At 41.6% G+C, this 19,520-nt stretch overlaps 1 protein-coding gene across 1 annotated transcript in view; it reads right to left on the reverse strand.

The window, feature by feature from the left end:
• Window positions 1–19,520, reverse strand: part of parp8 (poly (ADP-ribose) polymerase family, member 8) — a gene marked incomplete at its 3' end in the record, with an annotated part of 303,800 nt that overhangs the window by 127,741 nt on the left and 156,539 nt on the right. Inside the window, exons 8-10 of the mRNA XM_084309021.1 lie at window positions 8,879–8,939; window positions 8,341–8,431; window positions 6,147–6,213 (exon numbers count right to left, since the gene is read on the reverse strand). Coding sequence (XP_084165147.1) covers window positions 6,147–6,213; window positions 8,341–8,431; window positions 8,879–8,939 — 219 coding nt within the window. The remainder of the gene's footprint in view (window positions 1–6,146; window positions 6,214–8,340; window positions 8,432–8,878; window positions 8,940–19,520) is intronic.

Below are 19,520 nucleotides of genomic sequence, written 5' to 3' on the forward strand. Positions count from 1 at the left end.
ACATGCACATACATGCACACTGCCTTCTCTAGACTTAACCTAGTTTTGAACACATCTAAAACAAAGGTTATGTGGTTTTGAAAAAGGTCTCTTGTCCCTCCTTGAAATATCACAACTACTAATGGCTCAGTTCTGGATACAGTCACCTCTTATAAATACCTGGGTATATGGTTAGAAAATACACTTTCATTTCATTTCTCCCATTGTTTGACTATGACGATGTAATTTACATGCATGCAAGCAAGAGTGTCCTTGATCGCCTTTAATGTTTTGTATCACTCAGCAATTAGGTTTGCTACAAATGCCTGTGACTTGTACACATCTGTAAATTGGCCATGGTTTGATTTGATTTTGATTTGAAATCTTTATTTCGAACATGCAATGAATACAAACAAACAATAACAAAAGCAAAACACAACTCAATCTACATGTTCGAAAAGGAGTAGGAAGAAATATACACTTATTTAATCCTACCCCTTTTCCACTACTCAAATGAGTGTACTATTTTAAAACATAAAAAAGAAAAAGAAATATATATATATATGCAAAACAAAAAAAAACTTTATATGTAAAACATGAAAGAAATAAAATTAAAATGTAAACACCCGTGAATATCAAGTCCCTTCCTCATCCCTGTACCTTGTGAACATCATTTCCTTATACATCAGTTTGAATTGTCTCATGTTTGGACATTGCTTTAGCACCACATTCAGGCCCCGTTTAGACGGAAACGCTAGCAGGTGAATCCGCAAAAATATTTTTGCTGATGTGCCTTTCGTTTATACGGAAACGGCGTTTTTACGGGGTGAAACCGCAAAAAAGTGAGACTACCTTCCAGGGTGGAATTCCTGGAAACGCAAAAGCTTTGCGATCTCGTCTAAACTATCAAAACGTATAAATCTGTTAAAACGATGACGAAAGGGTTGTCACGGCTCTGGTCGCGCGTACTGCTTACGTCACAGGTAGCAGGTATGCGCCAGTAGCCGAGACGTAAACAAAGCAAGTATGTCTGACTTATATCAACGGAGATCACCTGAAGGCTACATTGGCAGTACTTTTAACCCTTTCACTGCCACACGACAGAAGGTTAACCCTTACTATCACACAACCGGCTGTCGTGTGGCAGTGAAACGGTTAAATACACAAGAATCTGTCCCGCGGCGTGACTGGACCCTCTGTCTGTGAGTGACTCTGCTTTGGTGCAATCACATTCCCCATCCAAGTTCAAGTTCTTTAATAGTTGTCATACAGAAGTACAGAATACTTTCATACAAAATGCTTCTTACTGTTACGCTCCAGAGACTGTGCTAGACAAGATAGTATCAAATAACATAATAACATAATATAGCATGAATTTAGTCTGCGAATCAGAGGCAGAGTAGGGCGGGTCTTCACAGCACGTCATGTGACATATGCGCCAATCGTGTGACAGCGGGTCTCCGTCGTTACAGCGTCGTCTGCACGGAGAATTCCACTCCAAAACGCTCGTCTAAACGTAAAATTAAAAGTGAAACCGCAAGATGACTTTTGCGGTTTCTGTTCACAAAACGCTCGTCTAAACGGGGCCTTAGACTGTTCCACAGTTTCACTCCACATATTGAGATGCAGTGTCTTCTCATGGTAGTGCGTACATTTAGCACTTTTAAATTGTGTTCTCCCCTCAGATTATAACCCCCCTCCCTATCAAAGAACAATTCTTGAATGTTTCTTGGAAGTGCATGACTTTTTGCTTTATACATTAATTGTGCCGTTTTAAATTCCACAAGATCATTTAACTTCAATGTCTTTGACTCCAAAAACAATATGTTAGTGTGATCACGATAACCTGCAATGTGAACTATCCTTATGGCCCTTTTTTGGAGTATAAAAAGTGGTTGTAGTGTAGACTTATAATTGTTTCCCCAGACTTCAGCACAGTAATTTAAATATGGTAAAACTAGTGAACAGTAGAGAATGTAGAGTGATTTTCTATCCAGAATGTGCTTTACTTTACTCATGACTGAAATGCTTCGTGAGAGTTTAGATTGGACATGTTTTATGTGAGGTTTCCAACAGATTTTATGGTCTATTATTACACATAGGAATTTATTTTCATACTCTTTCAATAATCACATCATTTATTTTAACTTGTACCTGAGTATCCAATCTACAGTTTCCAAACAACATAATTTTAGTTTTGCTCAAGTTCAATGATAATTTGTTGTTGTTGTTGGTTACACTCTCAACGAGAAATTCATTGGCTTACACTCATTTACAAAACCTTCCCTGGTCTGACCCCTCCTTATTTGATACACTTGTTAAAGTAATCTACTCCCTGTACTGTATTTGCAAATCTGGTATGTCATAAATGTATAGATGTAGCCATGGCCGCCTAGTTATAGTTGAAAGTGGGGGTGCAAGATTTTTTTTTTTTACCTTTTTTTTTTACCTTTTTTTTTTTTTTGCAAGGGGTGGTTTGGAGGGGGTCCGGCACGACCCCCTCCACGGCAGATTTTTTTACATTTAATGAACACCTGTATGTGCAATTTCCTGCAATATAGAGCCTTCAATCTTGACCAAAATAAAGCTGCTCTTTTCACTATAAAACTCAGTTTATATTGCAGTATGATAGCTATAATAATAATAACTTCACTGCGAGGGCTCTTTTAGCTAACGCTAGCTAGGCACGTATGATAGCCAATTACTATTATAATAATAATAATAATAACTTTCCCATCCTCCCAAAGCCCCTCCGGCTCCGTTCTCATCCGCAGCGGCAGTACCAACAAAAACAACAACAACTAATTGACGCTATCAATAGCCCCAGTGAGCGCGGCGGCTGAATGAATGAATGAATGAAAACTTTATTTAACAGATTGCAGAATGGGTACAATACAGTACGGCTCAATACACACAATTGTTAAGGGGATGCAGACCAGAGAAAGACGTTTGTCTTGTTTACATCAGGGTCCATACTAGCCCCTTTCGTGACTGTGCTCAGCACCGAGTGAATCCACAGTCACTTGCTCCTCAATGGGAAACCAACCTAGATTTACCATGAAGGACTGGTTCTGGCCGAACCGTTCGTTATACAAGTATCACAGAGACATTACAAAAGGTGCTCACAGTTGCACGAGGGGTTCGCACAGAGATACGGGATGGTTTGAAAGCTCGGCGTTGCTAATAAATATTTTTAATATTTTTTTTATAAACTACTCAAAGCGGCATTATTTCCGCCGTTGGGTGATCACAGCGCCTGCGCACCATCCCGTATCTCTGGATTCACTCGGTGCAGCGCCGAGGCTCACCATACGAGAAATATTCAGTTTCAATCTGTTTGCGCATTTAGTATACAGTCACAGTGTTCGACTTACGTGATGATTTGCTCCATTTTGATGTAAACGCCGAAGAATAATCCTCACAATGTTATCCAATATCCAGCCTGAATTTTTCGTGGGCTTTCGAAAAAGCCGCCTCCCCCAACATGTCGTATACGTCATGCCGACGAACCGTGGCCCGTGGGCACTGGATCAAACCATTAAAGTGGGGGGTCACACAATCTTTGGAAACTTAAAAGCTTGCTATTAAGTGTCATTGCGTATTATTAATTTGATTGAAATTACGTAGTTATGGTTAGATAATATTTATATATTGGGGGGGGGGATATATCAATGATCAAAAAGTGAGGGAGCAAAGAGACAAGTTTGCTCCCCCAAGTTCAATACTGGTAGAGCACCCGCTTCGCCTGCTCCTATACGTAGGCGTCTATGGATGTAGCAGTACTGTCTATCTGTATGTCGTGTATGTCATATATGTTATAATGAATTGAAAATGGGGGACCCTGATGTAAACAAGACGAAAGTCTTTCTCTGGTCTGCATCCCCTTAACAATTGTGTGTATTGAGCTGTACTGTACCCATTCTGCAATCTGTTAATAAAGTTTTCAATCAATCAATCAATCAAGGGGGTAGGAATACATACGTTTACACTTCATTCTATACTCCTGCTTGATTGTTTTTTAATCTGTTTATTACTTGTTTTTTATTATTATTTATTTTCAATTTATGTTCGAAATAAATTAACGAATTCATTCAAAATATTGTGTGAGCAAAAGTATAGTTAATTTACTCCCTCGAGTCTGGCCCCGGCGGATCTCGCAGCTGTGCCCGCACAGTGCAATACTCCAATTCAGCCATTGGCAATTCAGCCATTGGGTGGGTGGCGCTGCTGAGCGGCCCTCACAGCGCGGCCGTCAGCGCGCGGCCCTGAGAGCGCCGCTGGCTCTGCGGCTCTGCAGCTGCATGCTTCTCCGACAGTCTGCGTGATAATCTGGCGCGCCATGTAAAAAGTCGCACGCCTGACATATCGGCATGTAACTCGAGAACCGAGGCACGGATTTGGGCGATTCAGATGGCATTCGAACGGCAACGAATAGCAATTTAATTCTGTAATTTATATGTTCGGCGAAAAATGCAGTCCTGAGCCTTCAGATGCTCGCAAAGGGCCGTGAAACTGAAACTGAAAAACAATGAAACCCCGGACATTTCCATGAATTTATAAACCCCCCCCGGACAGGGCGTGAAAAGAGGACATGTCCGGGCAAAAGAGGACGTTTGGTCACCCTATGCTAGCTCTGGATACATGCTGTTCCTCGTGCTAGCTCTGGATACATGCTGTTCCTCGTGCTAGCTCTCTGTTCCTCGTGCTAGCTCTGGATACATGCTGTTTTCAATCAATCAATCAAATCCTATAACAACAGAGCTGCTCACCATATCTTCCTTCGATCAATCCTCCTTCCAGTTTGCTTCTCCCAGCAGTTTGAACGAGATGTAAAAGACTTTGAAAATGGACAAATTGATCCCCCTCACTACTTTTAACTCATTGGGCGCCAGAGGGCACTATGGGCATATGCCAGTGCTTTGTTCAATGGAGATAATGCCGTGTTTGCGAGTGCTTAAAATATATTAAATATTATAGCTATGGATCTAATAACGCTGTCGATAGTCAGTGAGTTCCTTCTGGTCAACATGCAAAAAACAGATAGTTTTTTCATCCGTACATTTCTGTTTTATACCGTGGTGAATAAGAGTATAGTTTGGGTGATTCTGAGTAATCACAGGAAAAGACACGAAAATAGCCCTTTAGTGAAATCCAGTTACCACGTTGTAATTTTTCGCCTGATTATCGAATATCCCCCGCCCCCCCCCGCCACCAACGGTAAACAGCACACACACAGTCCACACAGACAGCTTCGATCGCGGGAGAAAAAATATATCAGATCAACGCAAGATTGGATATATAGTGTCCTTACCTTGTCTCTGATGTAATGCAAATAAAATAATCCAATTATCTGATCGCCATTCCAAGTACTGGTCGCGGAGGTCCGTCCCACGTTATCCGGCATTGCATATGAACGAGGGGGGGGGGGGGCTAGTTGATGCATCGTTGTAAGCGCTTGTCCAGCCGGAGTATTTAAACCCCGCCTGCATGGCTCAGCTCGGCCCAGAAAACAAACTACATCGTTTCAAATGGAGTGCAATAGCGGCCGAAGGCGTTAGAGGGCGGTATTGACCGTCTGCCAGCTCAGACACTATGCACAGGCTGCCCCGATGAATTATGAATGGCAATAGCGAATAAAAGAAATAACGATTAAAACCCGACTTTTCTCGTGATTGGCGCTCAAGCGATGGCGAGTAAACTCAACTTTTCTCGTAAATGGCGCCCAATGAGTTAAGGACTCTATTGCAGAGTTGTTTACACACGGGGCGACCCGGTGGCTGACTGTCTGACTGTCCTATCCACAATAAAATAGAAATACCTAAATACCTAAATAAATGAGTTGTTTACACACACTTGCAACTGTCACCCAGCCGTTTAACTGTTCTGCTTCATGCCCCTTTGTCATTTTATTTGGTTGTTTGATGTGTGTTTTAATTATTTCCCTTATGTACCATCTGTCTCTTTTCTATTTATTTGATTTATTTCCCTGTTACCCTTCGAGGGGACCTTTTGTCCTCTCGCCAGGCCGTCATTGAAAATAAGAATGTGTTCTTAACTGACCTGCCTGGTTAAATAAAAAAAAAAAAAAAAAAAACACACACACACACAAATGAAAGCACAATAATACAATGCTGAGTCATGTTCTCTGAGAGTCCCCAGGCGCTCACTTCTTCAGCTGGTGTCCCAGTCCAAACCGCTCTTTGGTCGACACCTGCGAAACGCCGACGGTTGGAACTGGAAAACAGACGCACACACACACACAGATTATCACCCAGAGGAGAGCAGACCTCTGGTGAACTACAGACACTATTATCACCCAGAGGAGAGCAGACCTCTAGTGAACTACAGACACTATTATCACTCAGAGGAGAGCATACCTCTGGTGAACTACAGACACTATTATCACTCAGAGGAGAGCAGACCTCTAGTGAACTACAGACACTATTATCACCCAGAGGAGAGCAGACCTCTAGTGAACTACAGACACTATTATCACCCAGAGGAGAGCAGACCTCTAGTGAACTACAGACACTATTATCACCCAGAGGAGAGCAGACCTCTAGTGAACTACAGACACTATTATCACTCAGAGGAGAGCAGACCTCTAGTGAACTACAGATACTATTATTATCACTCAGAGGAGAGCAGACCTCTAGTGAACTACAGACACTATTATCACCCAGAGGAGAGAGCAGACCTCTAGTGAACTACAGACACTATTATCACCCAGAGGAGAGCAGACCTCTAGTGAACTACAGACACTATTATCACCCAGAGGAGAGCAGACCTCTAGTGAACTACAGATACTATTATCACCCAGAGGAGAGCAGACCTCTAGTGAATTGCAGATACTATTATCACTCAGAGGAGAGCAGACCTCTAGTGAACTACAGACACTATTATCACCCAGAGGAGAGCAGACCTCTAGTGAACTGCAGACACTATTATCACCCAGAGGAGAGCAGACCTCTAGTGAACTGCAGACACTATTATCACCCAGAGGAGAGCAGACCTCTAGTGAACTACAGACACTATTATCACCCAAAGGAGAGCAGACCTCTAGTGAACTGCAGACACTATTATCACCCAGAGGAGAGCAGACCTCTAGTGAACTACAGACACTATTATCACCCAGAGGAGAGCAGACCTCTGGTGAACAAAGACACTATTATCACCCAGAGGAGAGCAGACCTCTAGTGAACTGCAGACACTATTATCACCCAGAGGAGAGCAGACCTCTAGTGAACTACAGACACTATTATCACCCAGAGGAGAGCAGACCTCTAGTGAACTACAGACACTATTATTATCACTCAGAGGAGAGCAGACCTCTAGTGAACTACAGACACTATTATTATCACTCAGAGGAGAGCAGACCTCTAGTGAACTACAGACACTATTATCACCCAGAGGAGAGCAGACCTCTAGTGAACTACAGACACTATTATCACCCAGAGGAGAGCAGACCTCTAGTGAACTACAGACAATATTATCACCCAGAGGAGAGCAGACCTCTAGTGAACTACAGACACTATTATCACCCAGAGGAGAGCAGACCTCTAGTGAACTACAGACACTATTATCACCCAGAGGAGAGCAGACCTCTAGTGAACTACAGACAATATTATCACCCAGAGGAGAGCAGACCTCTAGTGAACTACAGACACTATTATCACCCAGAGGAGAGCAGACCTCTAGTGAACTACAGACAATATTATCACCCAGAGGAGAGCAGACCTCTAGTGAACTACAGACACTATTATCACTCAGAGGAGAGCAGACCTCTAGTGAACTACAGACACTATTATCACCCAGAGGAGAGCAGACCTCTGGTGAACTACAGACACTATTATCACCCAGAGGAGAGCAGACCTCTAGTGAACTACAGACACTATTATCACTCAGAGGAGAGCAGACCTCTAGTGAACTGCAGACACTATTATCACCCAGAGGAGAGCAGACCTCTAGTGAACTACAGACACTATTATCACCCAGAGGAGAGCAGACCTCTGGTGAACAAAGACACTATTATCACCCAGAGGAGAGCAGACCTCTGGTGAACTACAGACACTATTATCACCCAGAGGAGAGCAGACCTCTAGTGAACTACAGACACTATTATCACTCAGAGGAGAGCAGACCTCTAGTGAACTACAGACACTATTATCACTCAGAGGAGAGCAGACCTCTAGTGAACTACAGACACTATTTCCTCAACCATCTCTTCAACTTCCCTTGAGTTGGTTCTACTGCAGTTGAGGAAGAGTTAAGGAAATAGTGTCTGCAGTTCACTAGAGGTCTGGTTTCTCATATGCTACAGAGCTTTGTCGCTTGGCCTCTTATGAAACAAAACCCAGTTACCTGTTCCATTTAAGTATTGTGTCAGTGAGCAGTGTAGTCTCACGATGACAGGCTCTCTCCTGATGACGTCCCATGCCAGCGCGATGTCCTCCTGAAGATGGAAAGGAGCAAGAACACAAAGAAATATATATTTTATATATTTACTCTCCTCCTATATTTTATATTAAATGGTAAATGGTAAATGGCTACAATTATATAGCACTTTTATCCAAAGTGCTTTACAATTTGTTCCTCACATTTGACCCGTTCGCTCACACATTCACACACCGATGGCGGAGGCGACCATGCAAGGTTCCAACCTGCTCATCGGGAGCAATTAGGGGTTAAGTGTCTTGCTCAAGGACACTTCGACACGCTGCCTGGGAGGAGCAAGAATCGAACCGGGAACCTCCATATTACCAGATGACTGCTCTACCTCCCGAGCCACTTTCACCCCCTAATATTAAGACTAGCTTGCAGCCGGATAGCTTTCTACTGAATGCAGAGAGGAAATCTTTCTTTAATGATCACTGACATCAATCAGGAGAGTCATACTCACATCTAGGAAACTGACATCAATATGCAGATCAATGTCCACATCGTCGATCGCACCGTATTCCCTATGGGGACACAAAGACACCATAGAGACAACACATAACACAATATGAATTAGATTTAGATATTGTTTATTCTTGTTTAGAATATAATAATAATAATAATAATAATAATAATAATAATAATAATAATAATAATAATAATAATAATAATAATAATAATAATAATAATAATAATAATAATAATAATAATAATAATAATAATAATGACAATGATAATAACAATAATAACAACAATGATAATTATAATAATAATAATTATTATTATAATACACTTTATTTGTACAGCACCTTTCATACAAGAATTGCAGCCCAAAGTGTTTCACAGCCGTAAAAATAGACATGCAATTAACATAAAACAGACAGAATAAAAGCAATGTAGAGAATAAGAAAAAGGGTAAAAGCAATGCAGGTAATAACAATACAAATATTGACTCACAGTTATATGAATATGGGTATACATATATGATACACGAATATACATGTATGATACTAACATGTACAAAATAAAAGAAGGGGAAAGGGATTTTCACTATTGTGATGTAATAAAGGCCAGTGATTTGATTGGCTGTAGAAGTTGCCAGTTGATTAGCTGAATACAAATTATGCAACGACAGTGTCTCCATAGTGTGTTCAGTTCTGTGTTGCAATGCATTTGCACTTAACATAATACCAATAATATAGCGTTGATTTCAGATTGATTGTTGATCCAAGCGAGGAATGGCACGCATTATAGTGACATGCACTAAACGCTGTTTAGCGGCGTTTCCTGGGATTACACAGAATTACTCTAAAACTATACTCATATTCACCACGGTATAAAACAGGAATGTATGAATGAAACTCAATGACAATCAACTATATTATTCGATCCATAGCTATAATATTTAATATAGTTTTAGCACTGCAAACACCGGCATGTATCCCCATTCATTACAGCGCTGGCACAGCGACCTCTGGCACTGAACTAGTTAAGTACCAAATGCAAATAATGAGGTACAAAAGGGAACCTTTTTTATGCAAAAATGAGGTATGGATGTAGTGCAAATCCTTTTGTAATAAATACATACAAAATATGGTGTAGTGTTAAAAAGTGTCTAAAGTGAATGTTAACACAATCTGCGCCGGAAACGAGTTAACTCGTTATTGGGATCGTTATTTCGTTTATTCGCTATATTTAGTTGAAAACCAAAAAACAGGATTAGGATCACTTTGATATCCGATCAGATCAGGAAATAAAATCCAAGCTTTAATCTGGATCAAATCTTCAAAACGGGTAGTTCAAACCGACAACACAGGATTGGGATCAGTTTGATCCCAAAAAACTGGATTATCTTGATCCCACCAGAGGGGTGGATTTCCAGTGGATTACCAGAGCAAAATGTACTATACAATTTATTTACAAATATGTTTCAATATAAATAATATGGCAAAGTTTGTTAACTGAAATAATAAAAAATAAATTGCCTTCATGGCAAAAGACAATTATGTTGGTCACATTTGTGGTGGCCTATTTAGTTTTCAACCAAACGTGACGAATAAATCTCTTGAATTTTGATTCTTGAAATATTGATGACAAAAAATGTTATGCTCATAAAAGTATCACAACAAAGATTGTCAATCACAAATGTAATTTAGATTAAAGAAAAAATATCAACAAAAAAAAAGTCCATCTGTCATCACCTTCAGGCTTCAGCAAACTGAAACCTCACTTAGAATCCAGCTCCTCAAAGCATGCCTGGATGATCAGCTGCCTTTGAATGAATGTTTTTTTGTTTTTACCCTAGTGGGAGTATTTTTCTTTTAATTACAATTCCATTATGATTGTATGTCCTTTATGTATTTTACAATATAATTAGACATTATAGATGTCTCTGCAATGTGGTCTCTTGTCTTCCTTGTATTATTTTTCATATCCACTAGATGGAGATTGGTAGGATTAAAGCACTGATATTCAGGATCTAGTCATCTTGAAAAGTCTGAATCTGGATCAGGGTGATCCTATCCTGGATTGCTTTGAAATACCGGGACAAAATCTAGCAGAGTTGTCTGATCCTGGATCACAAAAAAATGGGATTTAAAAATCTGATCGGATCAGATAGGGATTAAAAGTTTTGAACTCGGGATAGAAGCTCCTTCTGAGTCTCTCTGTACTGGCCATGAGACTCTGGTAGCGCTTGCCTGAACGCAGCAGTGCAAAGAGGCAGTTGTTTGGGTGGCTAGATTCTTTGATTATTCTCTTAGCCTTGGCCCTGCAACGCCTGGTGTAAATGTCCTGGAGAGTGGGAAGCCCACCTCCAATTGTGTGTTTGGCTGATCGAGCCTCTCTCTGCAGTCAGTTCAGTTCAGTTCAATAATTTTTTATTTCGGGCTTTGGACACATATCATTCCATAAATCGCCAAAGTTTTACCAGCTGCTATTGCAGCATTGTCCAATTGTCCGAAAAGGGCTAGGGAGAAGCACTAGGCTTGTCGGGCCCTACCCCTGAAGACTTACGTTTCTTTTTTTCTTTTAGATACATACATAGTACATACATATAGTACACATTACAGTACACACATATAGTACACATTACAGTACACATTACAGTATAGTATACCTGCAGTATATAATAGTATATATAAGTTCAAGTTCTTTAATAGTTGTCATACAGAAGTACAGAATACTTTCATACAAAATGCTTCTTACTGTTACGCTCCAGAGACTGTGCTAGACAAGATAGTATCAAATAACATAATAACATAATATAGCATGAATTTAGAAGAAGAAAATGAGGTCACAGTGTTCGGTATAGACATATGTACAATGTTCTGAGTTACCATATAATATACAATACACAATACTATGCAGTGTACTAATGTACAGTACTATCTAGTGCAAAGCAGAAATGGGATGAGGTACAATTTTAGGTACAATTTACAGTAAGGTGTACGAGTTGTAGTGCAATCCTTCATCCATAAATATAAAGTGTGGGGAGTGGGTGCTACAGTGTGTTTGTTTAAAGTGGGTGTGTGCTATAAAGTGTGTGGAGTGGGTGCTACAGTGTGTTTGTTTAAAGTGAGTGTGTGCGTGTGGATGTGTGTGCTATGTGCGTTTGGTGGTTGTTGTTGTGTAGTGTTCATTCATTGTTCGTTTAGCAGCCTGATGGCCTGGGGATAGAAGCTACTTCTGAGTCTTTCTGTGCTCGCCTTGAGACTCCGGTATCGCTTGCCTGACCGCAGCAGTTCAAAGAGGCAGTTGTTCGGGTGACTGGAGTCTTTAATGATTCTCTTAGCCTTGCCCTTGCAACGCTTGTAGTAAATGTTCTGGAGGGTGGGGAGCCCCCCTCCAATTGTGCGTTCGGCTGAACGTGTCACTCTTTGTAGTCTGCTTTGGTCTTGTGCAGTGCTATTCCCAAACCAGGAGGTGATGTTGCCGGTCAAGATGCTCTCTATTGTACATGAGTAGAAGTTCTTAAGGATCTTCTGGCTGACTTGGAACTTCCTTAGGCGCCGGAGGAAGTAGAGGCGTTGTCGTGCCTTCTTCACCACACTGTTAATGTGTGTGGTCCATGTCAAGTCCTCGGATATGTAGGCTCCGAGGTACTTGAAGCTGTTGACTCTCTCAACCGGTGCCCCGTCGATGCTGAGGGGGCTGTAGTCCTTGACCCCCGACCTCCTGAAGTCCACAATCATCTCCTTTGTTTTGCTGACGTTCAGGGAGAGGCTGTTTTCCTGGCACCATCCCGCCAGGACCTTGACCTCTTCCAGGTAGGCCCTCTCGTCGTTGGCAGAGATCAGGCCCACCACCACTGTGTCGTCAGCAAATTTGACGATTGTATTGCTACTCCGCTGAGCCACACAGTCGTGTGTGTACAGGGAGTAGAGGAGGGGACTCAGAACACAGCCCTGGGGGGCCCCTATGTTGAGGGTGATGGATGAGGAGGTGCAGTTGCCTGCTCTCACCACCTGGGGTCTGCCAGTCAGGAAGTCCAAGACCCACTGGCAGAGGTCATAGCCCAAGCCCAGGTCCCTGAGCTTGGCTATGAGTATGGAGGGGACTATGGTATTGAATGCCGAGCTGTAGTCGATGAATAGCATTCTCACATAGTTCCCCTGCCTCTTGTCCAGGTGTGATGCTGCTGTGTGCAGCACATGGGATATGGCGTCCTCCGTGGACCTGTTGGGGCGGTATGCAAATTGCAGGGGGTCCATGTTGATGGGGAGGGAGGAGCAGATGTAGCCCTTTACTAGCTTCTCAAAGCACTTCATGGCTATGGAGGTGAGAGCTACAGGGCGGTAGTCGTTGAGGCAAGCAGGCTTGGATTTTTTGGGTACAGGGATAATAGTGGACTTCTTCAGGCAGGTGGGGATGACAGCCTGTTCTAAGGACAGGTTAAATATGTCAGTGAATACTGGGGCCAGTTGGTCGGCACAGACTTTTAGGACGCGGCCGGGGATGCCGTCCGGACCTGCTGCCTTCCTGATATTCACTTTTTTAAAGGTCCGCCTCACCTCATGCTCTGTTACCCTGAACACTGCGCCTCCATCAGCAGCCGACCCCCCCCCCCCCATTGCCGAGGCTTGTGAGCTGGTGTTGTTATTACCAGCATCAAACCTCGCATAGAAGGTATTGAGGTCGTTTGCTAAGGAGATGTCACTGTTCAGTTTGAGGGAGGCGCCTTTGTAGTCTGTCATCGTTTTGAGCCCCTGCCACATAGCTCTAGAGTCAGCTTGTTCAAACTGGTGTTAAATTTTATCCCTGTAGCGCCGTTTGGCCTCTGACACTGTCCTCCTTACGTTGTGTCGCGCCACCTTGTGGTCATTCATGTTGCCTGCCACTAGGCCGTCATTGTATGCTTTGGTGCGCTCTCTCAGAGCTTCACGGACGGATTTGTCTACCCAGGGTTTTTGATTTGGGTAAACTTTCATTTTGGTAGTGGGGATTGTTTCTTTCACCCTAGTACAAACATAGTCCAGCACTGTCTCCGTGTAGACATTAATGTTATCTGTGTCGCGGAACACAATCCAGTCTGTGTGGTGAAACACTGACCGGATCGTCTCCTCTGACGTCACATCCCATTTCTGCACCTCTCGCGAGACTACGGGAGTACTTTTAATTCTCTGTTTGTACTTTGGTGAAAGAAAAATTGATGCGTGATCTGATTTACCAAAGCCACTATCAGAATGAGCCTTGTAGCCACCTTTAAATTGCGTGTAACAGTGATCTAGGATGTTACCGCCTCTGGTGTTGCAAGTCACATGCTGATAGAAGTCAGGTAATACCTTTCTCAGATTGGCGCTATTGAAATCTCCCAGCACCAAAAATGGCGGCGTTAACGTTAGCCACTTGTATTCTATTTACCTCGTCGTGTAGTCTGGAGAGCGCAACCTTGTTGCTGGCTTGCGGTGGAATATACACTCCGATCAGGACGATCGCCGTTAACTCCCTCGGGAGGAAGAAAGGACGACACTTGATGGTTATATATTCCAGTTCTGGGGAGCAGTGGTTGGATAATTCCTTCACGTTCGTTGGGTCGCTCCAATTTTTGTTAAACATGAAGGCAATACCTCCTCCACGTTGTTTACCGGACTCTGCTGATGTCCGATCCTTCCGATGGATAAAGAAGTGATCCGCTGGTTGAATTGCGTGGTCTGGGACGTCCGGCGTCAACCACGTCTCGGTGAAGCAGAGGACATTGCAGTCCCTAACGTCTCTTTGATATTGAATCCTTGCTCGGATGTCATCCAGTTTATTGTCTATTGATTGTACATTGGCTAGCAATATACTGGGCAGTGGTGTTCGGTGGCGTCTGGATCTCAGCCTGTTTCGGATCCCAGCCCTCTTCCCTCGCCGTCTGGTTCCTCTGTTCCTGGGGTCTAGGAACAAAGGATCTGGTCCTAGTCTCCGGAGAATTTCTTCCGGCCATTGATGCGGTTCGGAAAGCTGATCCAGCGAGTAATCCAGTTGGTAAGTTTCCCGTAATCCAATGTCTATGAGTGACTGACGGTCATATACATTAAATGCACCAACAGTTGGTACGCACAAAACTCTAAAAACTATAAATATTAACAAAAGTAAACACAGTCTCGACGGAGCGAACAGAGAGGCAGCCGGTCGGAGCGGCGCCATCATTACACATCATTATAATAGTATATAGTACATGATATAATTATATACAATATAATATAGTACCATAATATAATAGTATATACTGCAAATATAGTTCAATATAATATACAAATTAATTATAATGATTAAAGCTCTTCTTCCCTTCTGTACCTATCAAAAATAGATTTTTTTAGTCTAGATTTGAATTGATTTATGTTTTCACAATATTTTAGTTCATCCTCTATCTATCCCATTCCACAGGGTGGCTCCGTAAGAGGAGATACACATTATTTTCAGGTTGGTTTTCATCACAGGTTTTTTGAAGTTCAATGGTCCTCTGAGGTTGTATCCCCCCTTACCTCTTTATCCAGAAATTTGCTTCTTACATTTACCGGTAATTGATTATTTCTTGCTTTGTACATAACTTGCAGAGTTTTAAAGTTTACCATATCAATGAACTTCAAAATGTGTGATTGTAGAAACAGTGTGTGTGTGTGGTCCCGATATTCTGCATTGTTTATTACTCTTATTGCTCTTTTTTGTAGGATAGTCAATGTATTTATGGTTGTTTTGTATGTGTTACCCCATACCTCTGTGCAGTAATGCAGGTAAGGCAAGATCATTGCACAGTACAGAGTGTGCAATGAGTTGAGTACCGGCACATGTCTCACCTTACTAATAATTGAGATGCTCTTTGCCATCTTAGCCCTCACATATTCTATATGGGGTTTCCAGCAGAGTTTATGGTCTAAAATCACTCCCAAGAATTTATCTTCATATACTCTTTCTATTCTATTATTATCTATTATCAACTGAATGTCTGTTTTTATCTGGCGGTTTCCAAACACCATACATTTAGTTTGATTTAGATTTAAAGATAATTTATTTATATCAAACCAGAGTTTGTATTTATTCATTTCTATTGTTAAGACCGTCATAAGCTGCTGGATGTCCTCCCCTGTACAGAACATGTTAGTATCATCAGCAAATAGTACACACTTCAATACATTTGACACCGAGCACAAATCATTAATATATAGATTAAACAGTTTGGGTCCCAGAACCGAGCCTTGAGGGACTCCACACATTATTTTCATACATCTAGATTTGCAATCTCCAAGTTGTACAATTTGTTCTGTTTTTATGTAGCTTTCAAGCCAATCTGACGCAACCCCTCTGAAGCCATATTTGACTATTTTCCTTATAAGGATTTTGTGATCTATTGTGTCAAAGGCTTTCTTTAAGTCTACAAAGACTCCAACTGTGTACAACTTTGTATTTATGTTTGTTATTATTTCTTCAGTTAATTCAATCAATGCCATTGAGGGCGATCTGTTGGCTCTAAAACCGTATTGGTTCTCAGTTAGTAAGTTATTATTTTCTACAAAGTGATCCAACCTGTCCACAAATAATTTCTCCAGTACTTCTGAGAACTGTGAGAGCAAGGAAATTGGTCTGTAGTTTGTGAAGTGTTGTTTATTGCCTGCTGTGTAGACTGCTGTGTATCTCTACTATGTACTATGCTACTATGTATATACTACTATCTACTATGTGAATATGCCTATACTATTATCTACTATGTACTGTACTATGCTACTATTCCTATACTACTATCTACTATGTACTATCTACTATGTCTATACTACTATCTACTACAGTATGTACTATGTACTACCTGGTGTAAATGTCCTGGAGAGTGGGAAGCCCACCTCCAATTGTGCGTTCGGCTGATCGAGCCACTCTCTGCAGTCTGCTGTGTATCTATACTATGTACTAATGCTACTATGTATATACTACTATCTACTATGTACTGTACTACTATGTATATACTACTATCTACTATGTACTGTACTACTATGTATATACTACTATCTACTATGTACTGTACTACTATGTATATACTACTATCTACTATGCTAATATGCCTATACTATTATCTACTATGTACTGTACTATGCTACTATGTCTATACTACTATCTAATATGTACTATGTTACTATTGTCTATACTACTATATAATATGTCTATACTACTATCTACTATGTCTATGTACTACTATCTACTATGTCTATACTACTATGTACTATGTCTATACTACTATGTACTATGTCTATACTACTATCTACTATGTCTATACTACTATCTACTATGTCTATACTACTATCTACTATGTCTATACTACTATCTAATATGTACTATGCTACTATCTACTATGTATATACTACTACCTGCTATGCTAAAAGGTACATACTACTATGCACTCAAGAGTGTGTTGTGGTGTACACAGCTTGTAAGTCGCTTTGGATAAAAGCGTCAGCTGGAATCATTTAATGTAAATGTAAACTACAGCTCCACCATTCCCCTCCGACTTTCAAATTAAAACCAGGTACATTTTATTTTATTTTATTCTTAAAACGATTGAAAATATTGCATGAACCATCTGGTGAAATGCTTGATGAAACTTAAAACTTGAAGTCTTCTTCATCACCGGGAAGGAGACGGAGGCGAGCGAACACTAGCTCCCAAAGCCTTATTTTTTTTTACCCTTTGCAGAGCAAAATTGCAATGGACCCCTCACACCCAGCACACCCCCTGTTTCAGCCCCTGCCCTCAGATAGGCACTTCAAGTCCATCCTTGCTAAAACCACGGCTTCAAGGACAGCTTCTTCCCAACAGACATTCGGACCCCCCCTTTCCCCCCTTACGCTAACCAAGCTCCTGACCAGATGGACTAGTCTCTTCCGTGTGTTGTGTGGTGTTGTGCTGTATTTATGTATTTATTGCTGGGAAGGGGGGGGTAAATGTATTCATGTTCCTGTTTCATGTTATCATGTATATCCAGAGCTTCAAGCACTCTGTACCGAACACCAATACTGTAGGAGCCAAATCCTATGATGATAAATTGTAACTTTATTGCCCCCTTAGAAATATAGTTTATTATGGTATTCGTGCTTTGTGTTTATTATTATATTTGTCAATGAATTCCAAGATGGAGACTTACCTGGTCAACTCCCCTTTTTTCCCACGTTCCCCCTAACCACTCCTATAACATGGCAGGTCATTTAGAGTTCATGCAGGCCCAGGTGGAGCGGTACCATATAGTTTTTGACCGCACTCAATTCGCATTTGATTGACAGTTTACATTCATTTACATAACCCTTTTTGTTTGTTTTATAGTGGTAGGCAGCTATTGGGGCTGTTGTGACTTGCTTCCCAATAAATCCTGTTTGTTTTGAAAGTACATTGGACCAGCGTCATCTTTTCTTTTGGATTGCAATTCGGAGCGTGTCGGACTAACAACGCATTACCTGGAGCCTCAAGGCAACTGTGGTTCGTATGATTGCCTTTACATTGTCAAAAACTACCGCTGACAAAGCCGACGGACAACTTCTAAGCGCAACAAGGAAGGAGGTAAAGTAAAGAGTGGATGTTTGTTTTGGATCGAAGCCGTTGCGTCTGAGTGGAGTGGATGTGATGAACATAGACGGCGCGGCCGTCTTTATTGTTTGAAGGTGTCTTGTGCTGGCGAAGAGGAAAATATAATACGGACTCTGTCTCTGTGGTTGACAGCGATACGGACTCTGTCTCTGTGTGGTTGACAGCGGGCCGGTGTGTGCGTTTGAGAGTGGATGACGTCACGCGCAGCATTTGCCAAGTGCGCTGTTTCCCACGCCCTAGCTGCTTCATTCATAAAACACTGTTCTGTTTTAAATGCATACAACGCCGCTGCTCATCTGAATTAAGAGGTTTTTCGTTAGCTGTCCACATTATGCCGGAAATGGAGAGTGGTATTTTTGAGGATCCTTTACAAAAATTAAAAGGATCAAGAAGTGCAAAACTGGGTGCACTTACAAAAAAAAGGAATGAAATCACTGAACTTATGGGAAATCATGGAAATGTGGAATTGGTTCACACAAAAATGACAGATTTCTCCAAGTTGTGTGGCGAGTTACATGAACTCAATACAGCTGTAAAGGGTTTGCTAACCAAAATATCTATAGAGGAAACAGAAAAGGACCAAGCAGAATGGTACGAGCCTAAAGCAGCATCACTGCATGAATTTGCTGCCCATGTTCAAACGTGGACTGAAGCGGCACAACCACATGTTGAATATGACAAAGGTGAAGAAGAGATCCACCCAAAGGACCGTTTCAAACACCTCTTCAAGGCGTTCAAGGAGGTCATCAAAAGGTAGTAAGCACTCTGATTACTCCTCTACATCCTCAACCCGACTCAAACTACAAGCTGAGAAGGCAGTTTTATTGATCAAAGCAGAAGCATTAATAAAGAAACAAGCACTGGACAAGGAGGAGGCTGAACTAAAGGAGAGGAGCGACAAGGAGGATGCTGAACTAAAGGGGAGGAGCCGTAAGGAAGAGGCTGAACTAAAGGCCAAAAGGGAGCAGTTGGAACTGCAAACTGAAATACAGGCCACCAGTGCTAAACTGAATGTTTTCACAGAATACGAGAACATTCATGAGATGGACAATAGACCA

The sequence above is a fragment of the Notolepis coatsorum genome, assembly GCF_963971535.1.
Source record: "Notolepis coatsorum genome assembly, chromosome: 2".
NCBI classification, from domain to species: Eukaryota; Metazoa; Chordata; class Actinopteri; order Aulopiformes; family Paralepididae; genus Notolepis; species Notolepis coatsorum.